The sequence below is a fragment of the Notechis scutatus genome, chromosome 2 (genome assembly GCF_049901735.1).
Source record: "Notechis scutatus isolate UNSWTSFEM ecotype Mainland chromosome 2, rNotScu1.2, whole genome shotgun sequence".
In the NCBI taxonomy this organism is placed as follows: Eukaryota; Metazoa; Chordata; class Lepidosauria; order Squamata; family Elapidae; genus Notechis; species Notechis scutatus.
The window spans coordinates 146,634,175-146,650,010 of NC_142010.1; the positions used below are offsets into that span (position 1 = coordinate 146,634,175).

The following is a 15,836-nucleotide window of genomic DNA, read 5'->3' on the forward strand; positions in this document are numbered from 1 at the left end:
GAGAGAGAAAAGAAGAGGAAGAAGGGTTGCTCTGTGCCAGGGACCAGAGAAAGCAGCTAGATAAGCTCAGAAGCTTTCTAGGAAAACCAAGAGAAGATTTTAGAATCCTTTCCTGGCGCAGACACTGAAAATGAAAGGGTGCTTCTAATCCAGTCTATGAAGCTCTAGGACAGCCTTCCCTGGCTTTGGGGAAATGGGATCAGGGATGATCATGGGTCAGGCTTGCTAGGGAATTACAGAGTGGAGCCTAAGGCTAACAAAGGCTGCTGGAAGAACATATCTAAGTGGTGCCAATATCAGAAGCCCAATTCATACAATTGTCTTATTGTTGTGTGCGCTTGTGTGGAAGGGAGAGGGAGAAGGAGAAAGCAATCACCCTCCCAGCCGAGAGAGAGCATAATGATGAGAGAGGAACAGTCTTTGTTATATCTGCTCGGAAATTAGACACACTACCTACCTTCTGATTTATGTTCCTGCTTCTCTAAGAAACACATTTAGGATTGCCATTAATAAACCACTTTTCTATTGTAGGGAGGGCATGTCTGTTATTTGCCAAGAGCTGTTAAATGAGACAGTTAAATCTATGTGACGTCATTATGCAAAAGGTATATACAACACATGGCCAGAAATGACATCATGGGTATTATTACATCATTGGCATAATCGCTGCACAGATGTTTTGATGTGGAAATCTAGTCTGTTGAATGGGAAACTGTTACGACACAGGAGATCAAATGGCCTCCTGTTTATTTTATCCTCAGGTATTTCTGAGAAAAACACGGAAATGAAAGGAGCATCTTTCTTTGGGAAAGAGAGAAATTTAACTCCATCCCGTTCACTAGAGTTCAAGAGTAGCTGCATCGATGGGTCTGTGTGCGCACTCCAGCGGTGGGATTCAAATAGTTTTACCACCAGTTCGGTGGGCATGGCTTGGTGGGCGTGCTTTGCGCGCGTGCACACACTTTGCCTGCATGCGTGTGCCAAAACGCGCACTTTGCGCAGGCGCAGAGGCGTTCTAACTCACTCCCTCCTGCAAGCCTGCACTCTCCCGGTTGCTTCAAGCAGCTGCCACGCGGCACTCTGCTAGGCCGCGCAAAGCAGCTGCGCTTCAAATTCAGAGGATAAAGGTGAGTATGGGAGCCAACAGCAGAGCGGTGGAGAGAACTGTTCAGTCTCCGCTGCTCATCGCTGCTACCGGCTTGGCCGAAACGGTAGAATTACCACCATTGGTGCACTCACACACACAAAAAAGTACATTTTCGCACCATTGTTGTAGGCTCCCAACCCTGCAGGAAAGACAAACCGCTTGATGCCAGGAGCAAGAACCAAGCAGCCTTCATCTTTGTTCGCATACACACTCTTCCAGAAGAAAGGAAATGTTGATTTAAGTTCCCTTTTCCCAGTCGGTTTCCAATACCTGGTGAAGGACAAGCTCCTCTCGAGGCTGCTGACCCAACCTGGAGGTCCTCTCTGCTTCCTTGCTGCCGCCTCCCAACGGCGGAGGCTCCCTCTGGCCTTGGGGCTGTTCATACGGATCTTCTCCTGCCATGGCCTCCATGTCTTCGGAAGAAGGGATCTGCTGCAGGCGAGGCTTCTCGCTGGATTTGGCCATGCGCTGTGCGGGGGAGGGTGGGGGGAGCAGGGAGACGATCATTGAAGGGGCAGGTAAGCTCAGCAACCCAAACTCACAGCCATGCCCAGTGATGGAAATACAAATGGTTGGCAAGTGACCTCAGCTTCGGCCTGTCGCATACACTCGCAGACCTTCGCACTTTAAAACAAAATAGTGCGAAGCATGTGTCGCCTGTGGGTAAGCCCATGTGTCCACAGACGGGCTTCTTCGTCAGTATACATGGGAAAGATGGGCACTTTTTAAAAGGTATTGCCATATATAGCCTCCCAGGGTCATTGGTTGAGATAGGTAGCCATGGAAAGAAAGAAAGAAAGAAAGAAAGAAGGAAAGAAAGAAAGAAAGAAAGAAAGAAAGGAAGGAAGGAAGGAAGGAAGGAAGGAAGGAAGGAAGGAAGGAAGGAAGGAAGGAAGGAAGGAAGGAAGGAAGGAAGGAACTCTCAGATAAATTGGACCCACTTTGGGGGGGGATTCATTTGGCACCTAAAATTCTGAACTTATCTACAAGTATATATGGTATTTTGAGGACTGAACAGCCTTTTGGATCTCGTGAGGCGTCACACTTCCTTGCTACAATGAACCCTTTCCTTGCTCTGCTGGCAATCCATCTTGTGTGATTTTAGTTATTTTTTTTAAAAAAAGAAATATGATTAATAATAGCATTATTTGAAAGAGTCAATTTCAGATACACCCTTGAAAGACTGGGGGTATGCTCTACTGCCAATTCCAGGCCTCTGTGCTTTAAAAAGGTCCCGTGCCCTTAAAAAGCATCCAATATAAATGAATGGCCAGGTGACATTTTCTCCATTAGTAATCTGTCCCCAAATGAACCAGATCTCTTGTGCGGTTTGGGGCAAGAAATCTGTCCTCTCCTCCAACTCCCTGGGATCACATCATCCGGCTCAGTGGCTGAAGAAGACCAAAACTTGGAGCTCACCTTTCCCAGCTGGGTCTGCTGCTTCAGATGCTCCAGGAGGAAAGTGTGGTGCTGCTGGTACGCCAGTTGCTGCTGCACGGTTCTGGGGTTAGATGGCAGAGGCTCTGAGCGGGTCCGCCCCAAGGGCTTATGGATCACCGGCATCGGCAGCCGCTCCGATGGAAGCACTGAAGGGCTGAAGTGAAAGGGGACTGATCCCAGCCCTGGAACTGCGAATGGAGGAGACACGGGGTTGAAGGTACCAGGGGCCACCCCAAAAGGCTTAGAGCCCCATTCACATGTGGTGGGAACAAACCGATCCAGAAAACAGCCCCTGCAAATGCTGAGAGAATTGAGTGTGCATTTCTAGTCTATGGGGGCACAGAGCCATGGTGGAGCAGTGGTTAGAATGCAGTACGGCACGCTAATTCACTGCTCAATCCAGGAGTTCGATCCTGACCGGCTCCAGGTTGACTCAGCCTTCCATCCTTTCCAGGTTGGTAAAATGAGGACCCAAAATTGTTGGTGGCAATATGCTGACTTTGTAAACTGCTTAGAGAGGGCTGTAAACAGGGGTGGGTTTCTACCAGTTCGCACTTATTCTCTAGAACCTGTTGTTAACATTCTAAGCAGTTCGGAGAACCAGTTGTTAGAAGAAATTACTGGCCTAATCCTGTAAGGAAGGCAGGAAGGAAACATTCTGGTGTTGCTTACAGAAACTGCCTCTCCGTTAACCCTTATTGCATTCTTGGCAGGACTAGATTTCCTGTCTCAGGAACTTCTCTGGAGTTATTTTTTCCCTCCTTTACTGGTACTTTGCTTGTGTGGAGTGACCATTTAAAGTTACAATGGCACTGAAAAAAGTGACTTATGACCATTTTTCACACTTACACTGTTGCAGCATCCCCACAGTCATGAGAGGCCAGGTGAGGAGATGCGTGCCTCGATGTGAGTGATGTTGAGTTGGCCACACCCAGCCAGTCACATGACCACCAAGCCACACCCACCAACTAATCTGCGGCCACACAACCGGTTGTTAAAAAATTTGAATCCCACCCTTGGCTGTAAAGCACTGTGAAGAGGTATATCAGTCTTAAGTATTACTGCTAGTGCGATTGCTATGGAAAGAGTCTGTTCTAAATGATGTACCGTAAGCATTATGAAACTTGTCTGTCTTCAGGTTTCTAGTCCACAAGAGTAAAATAAAATCCCTGCAATAAAGAAACAAATGAACCTAGCCAAAATGACCTCCCAAAAATACTGTCCCTTTTCACTCTCAGAAACAGAGCCTGCTTATTCTTACTGTAATGATAAAGGGACTGCAATTTAAAAACAGGATAAGCATGTGGGAATAACTTATACATTCTTACCTCAAATGGCTGACAATCATGGAGAATTGTATGAAAACCAGATTGAAATCACCAACAAAAATCCAGTGTCATCCCAAGAAACACATTAACAGACACTTACCCAAAGCATAAATATATATAAAACACTGAAAATGCAACAATATGGATTAACTACAGCGAAATAGATCTTATATCTCCAGGACTAGCCATTTGGTACCTTTCCAGTAATTCTGGGCTACATTTCCTACAACTGACTTTGTGAGTTTCATTTTCCAAGAGATTAAAATTGGCCCTTTGGGTAGGAGGCCGGAGTGTAAAATATCTGCAAGGGGCCCCGTTATTGAACCCTGAAGTATAGAATCTCACTGTAATTTAATTTACATTACATATATATTTGCAATAGTTCTGCCCTTGAGGTAAGTCTCCCTTAAAGCTCTTCTTGCTAATATGCTTGTTGGCGGTTGTTTTTAACGGACTGTGGCATTTAAGTGTTTTCCTGAAGTTGGGAAAAGCCCTCTGCTACTCCTCCTCCTTCTCCTCTGGGGTTGCCACGCACAGAAAAATGCCCTGCGGGTCCTGAAAGGCTAATCCCAGGGCTTTAGTACGTACACCTTGAGCTGATTTTGAATACAGCATCAAGTCGCCTAAGATTTTGCTGCAGTGTTTGAGGTAATCAATGGAAGTAGCAGAGTGAAGGCCTATGTTCAACAGGCAAGCCCCCAACCCCCCAAAAAAAACAGGAGCGAAGCAGGAATTTTCTTCTTTGAAAGATAGTAACCATGTGCCACGTCCCTGTTACCTCTCGATAATTATGCTCCTTCTGAAAGGCCTTTCTAGAAATGCTGAATGCTAATACCTGGGGGCGCACATCAGGAACCATCCTACACCTCGCTAACGCTGAGTAGGCCTTTGAAGTATTGCTGAACTCCAACTCCCAGCATCTGTCACCCCTGGACAGGCTTTCTGGGGATCATGGGAGTTATAGTTCAGCAATCTAAGGGAGGCAAAGTTGCCTGTTTTTACGGATTAACAGAGTTGGAAGGGACCTTGTAGGTCATCTAGTCCAATCCCCTGCCTAAGCAGGAGACCCTACACCATTTCTGACAAATGGCAGTCTGGTCTCTTCTTGAAAGCCTCCAGTGATGAAGCTCCTATGCTTCCCAAAAGATGAAAGGCCGCCTACTCACCTGTAACCAGAGGAGAGGGCTCCAGAATGATGACAGGATGAAGTCGAGGGGACAGGGGGCTTCCGGGTTCGTGTTGTTCCAGGTTGGCAGGTAGGAACATGGGTGCGTGAGTGCTAGTTAGGACAGGCACCTTGTGCGCAAGGCCTGGGTGTGCCCTGTGGTCACCATCGCTCTGTATGGACAGAATTGGAGAGTGTGACTGAACAGTGTTTCTCTGAATCCCAAGCTAGCCTTCCCTGACATTCTTAAAGGAGCAATGCAGAGAAATTAGCTGGGACTTTTCAAAAAAACAAAAACAAAACAGAAAAATAAAAAAGTGGAGTTGAGGACTTTAAGGGAAAACTGCAAATCCATGTTAAAAAGATATAAAAATTCTGTTCTTCAGAATTTTTTTAAAATAAATCAATGTTAGAGCAAGTGGTTTAGGGAGTTGACTTCTTAATCTTCTCCAAACTGGCTTTTCTTCCTGCAGATGTTTTACAACTGGGCTTTGTGCATTATCAGTGCACTAACCTACTGGTGATATTACTGGTAATGAAACCTCTGCAGGAAGAGAAACAAATTCAGTAAACATCAAAACCCAACGATCCTAGGCTATATATATTCACCAACGCGTTAAATTTAGCAGGTGAATTTCAATTCTCCACCAGCTGTTTCCTTCTTTTAAAAATAATCTACAGGTAGTCCTCGACTTACAATGGTTCATTTAATGACCGTTTGAAGTTACAACATCATTGAAAAAAGTGACTTATGAACTGTTTTCCACGCTTGCAACTGTTATAGCATACCCATGGCTTGGCAACTGACTGACTCATATTTATGACGATGGGTCATGTCATCACTTTTTGAAACCTTCGGACAAGCAGAGTCAATGGAGAAGCCAGATTCACTTAAGAACCGTGCTGCTAATTTAACAAGTGCAGTGATTCGCTTAACAACAAAACTCACTTAACAAATGTCTCACTTAGCAACAGAGATTTTGGGCTCAACTGTGGTCATAAGTGGAGGACTACTGGTATTTCCACTTAGGATTCCATTGGCCATCGTGGATTCCCACTGTCTTCTGCTGCCTTCCTTTCTCAACCTACCACATATCTCAAGACTACAAACCTGATTGGATTGCTGTTTTGGGAGTCCAGTGCAATGTGTCTAGCAGCTTCCTGGTTAGGGAAGTCAGACTGAAATGTTGTCTGGTCTACTGCCTCAATGCCCTTTTCTCTTGCTACAACCTCTTAAAACATACCCTGGCAGATGCTGCAGAAGTGGCTGGTAATCCAAGGGTGAGAGCTGGGAGAGAGCTGCTGGTTTGAAGAGCATACTGAGCCAGTGAACTTTCCTGCATTCTCAGGCGCTGAGCTAGAGGGGCCTATCAGGAGAAAAAAAAAAGAAGGGAAGTAGTAATCCATCCAGTTCAAGTTTCATAACAGTGAAACTTGCCCTGAGAATATTATTATATGTATGGAGGAATTCTCAAGCCTGGGAACAAAGAAGGGGACTTCCAATTGCATGTCAACTCTGTTACAGAACCTCATAACCCAAAATCTCAGAGATTAAGTCAGCAGGTTTATCACAAGGGGAAAGAGCATGGTGGGTCATGTGGTTAGGACACGATTATGATGATTGGCAGCCTGGTGTTTGAGACCCAGTTGCTGCTACGGGATGGGGTGAGCTCCCCTCACTCACTCCAGCTCCTGCTGACCCAGCAGTTCGAAAGCAGGCAACCAAGATGGGCACCACTTCGGTGGGCAGATTAGCGAGGACATGAAAGGAGCCCCCAACTCCTTGATGTCACCAGCCAATCCTTTCAACCCGGAAGCATTTCAGCACTTCCGACATGATTGTAGTAATCACAAGGGGGAAAGGTTAGAGGGCCTTTGGAAACTTCGATCCTCTGAGTCATGGTTGAATTCAGAGGATGCAAATCACTCATTTGATACCACAAAAATGTCCATCTGTTCCTCATCTGTAATATTTGTTTAACTGGCCCACACCCACCCTTTACATAAGGGTTAAGGGTAGAAGGATTCTCTGATTCTCATGCCAAAGAAAACAATGTCAGAAATAAATGCTAGAAACCTTCAAAGTGGCAAATAAAAATATGTAGGAAGATTAATATGGAAAAATGGGAGGAAAAGAGCCAGGCTTTAAATTGTGGGAATAACCACATAAATGGGGCATTCTTCAGCATTGTTAGAACCACCCATAAGGGTTGAGATAGCAGATAAATTGCACAAATGGAACAGGTAAACTTCTTGTGTGCACGATTCTGTGCAATGACTCTACTGTATTCATCAAAACCTTTTGAGCTTGCCTGGGAATGTGGAGTGAGGAGAAAGGTTAATTGCTGTAGCTCCCCTGTTATGCGTTGTGAAAGGTAACAAGCATCAGCAACAGGTTCAGCCTGGAAATAGGTCTCCATCAGAGATATCAAAGAATCCATATTCTCTTACAGAAGAGGATATGGTTTCACTTTCCTCCAGTTCTGCTTTCTATCAACGTGGCATCAGGGCAAGGCTCTGTATTTATTTAAGCCTTTCTTACTTCACCTTTCTTCTGAATGTACTGCTGAAAACCAAATGGAAGCACAACCTTATATGAGATGAAACTCAAGAGCCCATCAAGCCAGGTTCTGTTAGCGCTGACCAGCATTGGCCCTTTAGGATTCAATCTTGCTTAACAAGATTTGGAGTATAAACCTGGGACTTTCTGGGCTCAACTGATGTGCTACAATTTCCCCAGAATAGAAATTGGGGAGTGTATGAAGGAACAAATGTAAAAATAGTAAAATTAGAAGAATATCCAAGAAAACAAAACTATAGCAACAATTTATTTCTTCTTCTTCTTTGCAATCTATTTAAAAATGTGCAAAAACAATGTGTCAAAATGCTATACAGAGTGGGACTCTTGATGTTCTCTGAGTTAGATGATGTTCTTGCAGGCGTTTCATTATCAAATTAGGTACTGTGATCAGCACTGATGATGTTACGTAATTTGGTAATGAAACATTTGCAAGAACACCACCAAGCCAGAGAACACCAAGGATCTCACAGTTCAACTGTGAGCTATAAATATCCTCTTCTATTGATACTGTCCTATATAGAGAACATGGGAAGTGGAATTCTTATAGAATAAAAGCAATCAATACGAAACCAAAAACTATCACTGTTCCAAGGTATATTGTGTAATAAGAAACAGACATACTGGGTCTTGCCTCCACAAATAGGATTTTGGTAGGTGGAGACTTGATCTCAGTGACTCTGCAACACAGCAGAGTTTTCTGTAATATTTCCAATCCAAGAGATGAATTTTTCAGCCTCCATATTAAAGCTGCACAGGCAGGATTTGTATCTGATTGCTTCTTTAAATGGGTGACTCATCCACCCCCACGTAAGAGCAGGATATACATTCAGTAAAGAAGTGCAAAAGCCTCAATTGACAATAAATGCCTTCTAAGATAAAGACAGGTTTGAAAAATAACAGGTAATTTCTGACTGAAGAGCAGAAGCTAATTTGTTCCCTGTTTTACTCAATGGCTAGAGGTTTTGATCAGCTGCAAGCAAATGAGTAAGCAGCTATTTCCAAGCCTCTTGGTGGCGCTCATTCTTCACCTCTCAAGGTCCATGTTATCAATTGTCTTGGCTACTCTCCTATGGGTTCCGTACCTCTTGGATAAGCCCCGGCATGGCTCCATGTTCTGGCACCAGACTGTCATTGGGTGAACTGCATCCAGAGACTGGGGTGCTGCTGCTGCTGGGGGATGAATCTGCAGGTGAGGAGAGAGGACACAAGGCTTTGGCTATGGGGCAGGCAGAACAAGCAAAGCGAAGGTCAAGGACAACACCCCAGAGTCTGTAGCACAAGCACAACTGGTTGGGGAAGATAGCTTAACCTTGGAATCGGGATCATTCCAGGCTTGTCTTCAAAGGAACTGCTTAGAAGCTCAGGGACCGCTATGCTGAGACCCATCACATCCCCAAGGGTGCCAATTCATTGTCCCAGGAATTATTTCAAATGGCCTATCTCTGCTCCATTCTAACGACAAGGGGGCGCACACCAGAAAAAAAAGCCCCTTCTTCTTACCAATGGCTTCTGCTGGGCGCCTTTTCAAGGAAGGGGGGGCGCTTTCCTTCCGGGTCAGTGGGTTTTTGCGCCGTTCAGTTTTTTTAGCTTTACAGCGCAACTTCAGGTTGGGCTCAGAGGCTAAAAAAAGTAAAATAATACAGAGAAGAAGGTCAGAAGTGCTTGGAGCAAAAGTCCACCTAGCTCAGCAGAGATACATATTATGGTTGCTCCGCGAAGACACCGCAGGGAGAGAGGTGGTTCAAAGGCATTTGGCACACCGAAAGCAACCAAGGCATTTGCCAGCACACTAGGATAAGCATTATCCAGGACCACAGCAATGCAAATGATCTCAGTGAGATCACCCAGTTTATTTAGTCTCCTCTGTCTTTCAGATAAATGTCTTTCCCAGAGACTTTGGCACCCAAAGTATTCCTTTTTAGTTCTCAGGCTTTCCAACTGGTTTTCAAATTAATGTCAATTCGTATTGCTTTAGTTTTTGAATGGGCACCTTGAGGCCATATATAGTGGTTTTATTTTGCATTTCATTTTGGTTTTATTGCAAATCACTTGAGTTAAGTTTTTGACTGTTGGGAGTGGTTTAAAAATTATCTCCCACTGAACAGCTGAACTCAGGGAAAATGCTGGGTTGGAGAGAGCAAAGCCTGATGAAATATTGCCAACGAAATGGTCAAAATAGCTCTCTAAATGAAATTATGGGAAACATCTGAGGCACATCTCAGCTTCCACTTCCCTTTTCACTGCTTGAAGGATGCAGCTATTTTTATACTATGAAGACCATTTTAGCCTTTTCAAGGGGTAAGCTAAAGATCCAACCCCAACAAGTTGAGGGCCTAGGACAAAAACTAAGTTTAACAGAAATTAGTTTAGTTTACTTTATTGTCATTGCACCTTGTACAACGAAATGGTATTTAATTTCTTCAGTGTACACTATGACTATGAAAATAAACCCAAACACACATCCTTCATATTCTATACATTTAATTGAAAACCACTGATATTAATATTGCACTATACAGTAGAATTCAATAGAGTTGCTGCCCTGGGATAGAAGCTGTTTTTCAGCCTATTTGTCCTTGTTTTTATTATTCTGTACCATCTGCCAGATGGTAATAGTTCAAAAAAAGGGTTCCCAGGATGAGATGGATCTTTGAGAATGTTTTGAACTTTCTTAAGGCAGCGGGAGCTATAAAGCTCTTCCAAAGAGGGGAGAGGGCAACCAATGATCCTCTGGGCAATGATGTTAACCCTCTGTCTTATCTGCCACTGTGCAATTGGCAAACCATACACAAATTAAAAGTAACAGAATTAATATCATATTAATATATTCTCTATGAAAGACTAGACATTGATTTCCCATGTACAGGGCATCTCAGTTTAATTTATCTAATATCTCAATATTAGAGGAGCAGCAATCCCAAGGCTGCTCTTTTTTTTTTTGCTTCTTTCTATTTGTCCCCATTCTTCTTCCTCTTCCCAGAAAGATTTCTGTTCCAAGGAAGTCTTTTGCAAGTCACTGCTTGAGAAAGAGTTTCACATTTTTGTTTATATCACCACCATTGCACTTCTACAATGACGACACATTTCACACCACCTTTCCTTCATTAGCACTTCACGAATAGAGAGTGAGAGATTCCAATTAAATGCCAGGGCCATGAATAATCAAGAGAAGTTATTGTTTATGTTTGAATGTAAGATATGATCCTGCATGAATGGATTTGACAGGGATCCATCTTTTTGCAGGAGATTAACAGGACTACTTTTAGCCCTGAAATCTGTTATTATGTTAGTTATCACTGTTGGAGACTGAACCTTGGGTCTTTGTTGTACAAAGCATATGCCTTGCCAAGGACTTATTTCTTTAGAGAGAGTGTGACAACAAATAAGTCAGTGGTCTTTCATTAATTATTTGATGGTTCAGGTTTCTTCCCCGTTGCTACCAAAACATCTTCTAGATGCTAGAAAAAACATCTGGTTTTGTGAGCAGCATATACATTCAGGGTGTGTGGGGAGCAATAAAATAAAACCATTTTAGAAGACTGATGAAACCAAAGGAAGCCCTGTTGCTAGCTTACAATCAAAATGATACATAAAAAAAAAAGGAGGAGGAGAGAGGAAGGAAAAAAAAAAACTCCAAACACATGGTATCACCTCCTAAAAATCACAATTTAATTCCTAGAATGTTCAGCTGGAGCAAAAGTAAACTGCATGGAAAATAATGATGTGCATGTATCTCAAGTAAGTTCATGTGAACTTCCACTGATTCCTTTCTTTTACTTTTGTTTTTCTGAACAACCCTTTGACATCGGTTTATTATGCAGGTACAGGCAGTTCCTCATATTAAACTCTGCACTATAAAATGATTCCCTGGTAAAAGTCCAACATTATTATTGCAACTGTTGTCCAAAGAGGAGCATCAAGGCTGTTCCACTTCCTTTTTTTCCTATCATTTGGAAACTTAATAGCCTCAAAGAGTAACTCAAATAAGACCTTTTACCTGTTTTCCTTAACGGAAAGTGCTCTGGAGAACCCCTGGAGTTGTTGGGGACAGGAGGAAAGAAAGTATGGAGCATAGGATTCGGTGGGCCTTCGTGTTCCATTGGCTCCAAGGACCTGGATAAAGCACGAGAAAGAGATTTGTGGATAACATTCCTAAATCAGTTTATGATAAAGATTAAGGGAAGGGAATGAGCCTGCGGGTTAGGAAGTCTCCAGTTCAAATCTAGCCTCTTTGCCAAGATTCCCTAGACTAGAGAAGGGGTCTCCAAACTTGGCAACGTTAAGACTTGTGGACTTCAACTCCCAGAATTCCTCAGCCAGCATAGCTATGCTGGCTGAGGAATTCTGGGAGTCAAAGTCCACAAGTCTTAACGTTGCCAGGTTTGAGGACCCATGCCCTAGAATCAGCCCATAATTCACTACTGAAAGTAATTTCACAGATGAATCTCTAGAGGTAGCAATATTCTTGTTCAATTGTAAATGTCAGAACTCAATTGGTCACTACCACCTGCAAAGGCCACGGTTGGCTTCCGAGCAAACATCTCAGAGATGCTTCTAGATCCATGATGGATCATGAAAGGCTGAGGTAACAACTAGCAGGATTGAGTCTGAAGAAACAATCTGAGGAGGTGTGGCACTTTTCCTTCAAAAGCATTGTGAACAAGTAGCTTTGAAAATCCTGCCCCATTTTGTTCTTCTGAGCAAACCAGTGCCATTCAAAGTCGAGGTTTTGAGAGGAGCCACAAGTCTCCTTATGTAAGTAATGATTACACATGGCTTAAAAACTGAAGTTTGGTACTTCTGGATCAAAATGTGGAAGAGGGCAGGATGAAAGAGCAATTGTATTGTGATGGATTTTCAGGGTTCTTTCCAATTATGGGGTCACTGTCTTCTGAAATAAAGGTTCTGCATCTTGGTTTGGAGGAATGTATCTGTAGGATTGTGTAAAGTGGTGTGTTTTTTTCTCCTTCGTTCTTTGGAAACCCTGACAAATTTGCCCATTCCGGGAAGATACGGCACAAAAGAAACACTTAATCTTCTGTACCTCTTTTCATCATTTTTACAATTATCATTTATGTTGCGTCTCTCTCTCTCTCTCTCTTAGCCTTAGCCTTTTTTCCCTCCCTCTCTCCCTCTTAGCCTTAGCCTTTTGACTGCAATAAGGAATCAGTAAATATAGACCATATTGAACCTGCATCCCACATTGGCCCTAGAAATAGTCTTTTAAAAAAATTAGCCACAACCCAGTGCATCAGGCCTAGAAGATAATCCAACCTCGCTTCCAAACAAATTGGAAGCAAGGCTGGAATATCTCCTAGGCCTGATGCCCAAGGCCAGCCCAGCATCTACCCTAAGGTTTATGAAAAAGTGTTATCCATTGACACCTCTATGAAACTGCCATTGCCTTTCTCCTGAGTCTGTGTGACAAGCCCCAAGTTACCCAGCTGGTTTTGTACCTAAGACAGGTCTAGACTTGTGGTCTCTTGATTCTGATCTTGATGCCTTTAAGAGCGACATCAAACTGGCACTTATACATTGTGTACACTCAAAGTCCTTACAGACTTGCATTATGGGACTGCTTAAAGCCTACAAAGACCTTAACTTAATCTTATATAGACATATGACTATTAATCAAAAAGAGGAGGTAAGCTTGGCTTAGGGAGCATTCACCAACCAGCTTTCTAAGATGTTGTGATTAGCTATTGCAGCTATTCTGAGAAGGTGTTTGCCCTCCCCTCCATGGTGGCCATTTTAGGAAGCACTCATGACATGCTTTCCAAGCAACCCCACCTCCAAACTATTCATTGTACCCGTTTTCCAGAATCATTAGAAATTTGGCCAAGCACCATAGCTGGTTCTATGACTGGTGTTTTCAAGGACCAAGCCCCACTGGGCTCCTTCAGCAAGGCCAACTCTTGCCTTGGTCTGCACACAAAACCAAAGCTTAACCATAAAGTAATCCTGGCCTCCTACAGCCTGGTTGAGGATGACTGGGGTCCTACTCCAACACATGGAGTTTGCTTTAGATTGAAAGAGGCATTACCAAACCGCCTCTTTTGTTACAGGTTACATGTGTTTGCGTGCATTGAAAGAAGCATTCCCCATCCTGATCCGAAATGTTTCTCAGAAGGAAGCTTTTTTTCCATGCCTGTTCAGGGCCCCCCGACAGGAAACTAAAGCCAGTGAAAGTCAGCAGAGCTGAGTAGCTTCTCCCTTTAAAGCAACACCCAAAGTGCTGTGTCTGGAACTAGGTCAAGGACTTTAGCTAGGGTGTAACAATAGAAAAGAAAACAGGACACTGGGGCGGGGGGGGGGGGGGGGGGGGCGGGGCGACTAACTAGTCCAGAACAACGCAAGCAGGGAAATGATCTTAGCTGCAAAAAGATCTACCAGGGGGTGTAATTCAACCCACTGCAGATCAAGATCCCAGGGCTAATTAACAGGCTCGCGTTCTCTTTCACAGAGGGCACATCCATAAAACAGTAAAGGCGGATTACAGTGCTGTAAAACAAAGGGGACGATGGTGCCTCTATAAATATGTAAAGTGAGTGAGACAAGTATGCAAGGAAGTCAACTCCTGTCTGTTGTAGTCAGGGCTGGAAAGGGCCACCCCAGCTAGAGGAATGTTATCAGTTTCAGTAGGGTGACATGGATCATGGATAAATCAAGGACATCGACTTTTGATTAAACTGGGGCACGATGCAGGTGCAGCATCAGTACAATCAGTCAACCGTCCCCTCTTTTACATCCTAAAAGTCTTTCTAATTAGCATCTCAGAATCAGAATTTAATTGAAAGGGACCTTGGAGGTCTTCTTGTCCAACCCCCCTGCACAAGCAGGAAACCCGATACCATTTCAGATAGGTGGCTATCCAGTCTTTTCTTAAAAACTTCCAGTGATTAAGCACCCACAACTTCTGAAGGCAAACTGTTCCACTTGTTAATTATCCTCACTGTTAGAAAGTTTCTCCTTGATTAGTTTCCATCCATTGTTTCTTGTCCTGCCCTCAGGTGCTGTTGTGGTTAGTTGGCAGAAGGTGCGGATAGCTGAGGAGAGCGAGGACTCAGATGAGGGGCCAGGACGATTAGGGAGTGGACTGCTGCCTTCAGAGATTGTGGGGGCTGGCAGCAGTGATGAGGAGGTTCCCAAGGAGCCTGTGCCAAGTGCATGTGCACGCAGGATTGCTCGTAGGAAAGAGCAGCTACAACAGCATGGGCGACTCGGGAGTAAGGCTGCAAGGTAATGTGGCCCCTCCTTCAAGAAGATAATGGCCAGCTGTGAAACAAACGTACTTTGCAGAAGGCAAAGACGTTTTGAAACTACAGCCTCATGGACATTCCAGTATCCTGAGTTTGTAATTTGAACATTTTTGTATTGCAAATTATTTCTTGTCTGTTATCTTTTGGCAAGGTCGCACAGTTTGGCAAGGCTTGTGCTTATCACAGCTAATTATTTTGTAAAATCATTACAAGGTTTTTGTTCCTTTTGGATTGTGTTTGTCGGAAAAGGGCGTGGGTCAGAACAGGTGCATTTGTGGCAGTCCCTCAAATTCTGGAATACTATCATGTCACTTCTAGTCCTTCTTTTCTCTAGACTGGCTATATCCAATTCCTGCAACCATTCTTCATATGTTTTGTCTTCAGGCCTTTAATCATCTTTGTTGCTCTTTTTTTGCACTTTTTCAAAGTCTCAACATCTTTTTTGTAATGTGAGGACCAAAACTGGAGACAGGTGTGGTCTTACTAAGGCTTTATAGACTTCATGTGATTCTGACTCTATACCTTTGTTAATACAACCAAGGATTGTATTATTATTTTTAGGCTGCTGCCACACACTGCTGGCTTACATTCAAGTGATCGTCCACTAGGATTCTACGGTCCCTCTCAGAGTTACTTATTTTGAGCAAAGTTTTGCCTGATTTGTACTTGCACCTTTGGTTTTTCCTGCCTAGGTGTAAAAACCCTGAATTTTTCAAGTCTGTCAAGATCTTTTTGAATGCTGAGCTTGTCTTCTGGGGTGCTGGATTATTCCTGCCAGCTTAGTGTCATCTGCAAATTTGATGAGTTCCCCTTCTATTCCCTCCTCACTCCTGCAAGCTGTCTTGGTCATGCTGGTTGAGGACGATGGAAACTATAAGCAAGACCAATTTTTAAGATGACATTAAGTAGTCTACTG

General features: G+C 43.6%; 1 protein-coding gene across 8 annotated transcripts in view; it reads right to left on the reverse strand.

Annotated features, from left to right (window-relative positions):
- Window positions 1-15,836, reverse strand: part of HDAC7 (histone deacetylase 7) — a 225,132-nt gene that overhangs the window by 38,280 nt on the left and 171,016 nt on the right. For 6 of the 8 annotated variants that reach the window (XM_026673867.2, XM_087956541.1, XM_026673869.2 and 3 more), the window contains 7 exons: window positions 11,659-11,774; window positions 9,162-9,281; window positions 8,744-8,844; window positions 6,325-6,447; window positions 5,082-5,253; window positions 2,567-2,775; window positions 1,418-1,615 (listed from right to left, as the gene is read on the reverse strand). In XM_026673867.2, the coding sequence (XP_026529652.1) occupies window positions 1,418-1,615; window positions 2,567-2,775; window positions 5,082-5,253; window positions 6,325-6,447; window positions 8,744-8,844; window positions 9,162-9,281; window positions 11,659-11,774 (1,039 nt within the window). The remainder of the gene's footprint in view (window positions 1-1,417; window positions 1,616-2,566; window positions 2,776-5,081; window positions 5,254-6,324; window positions 6,448-8,743; window positions 8,845-9,161; window positions 9,282-11,658; window positions 11,775-15,836) is intronic. The other 2 variants (XM_087956542.1, XM_026673868.2) reach the window with 1 other exon arrangement.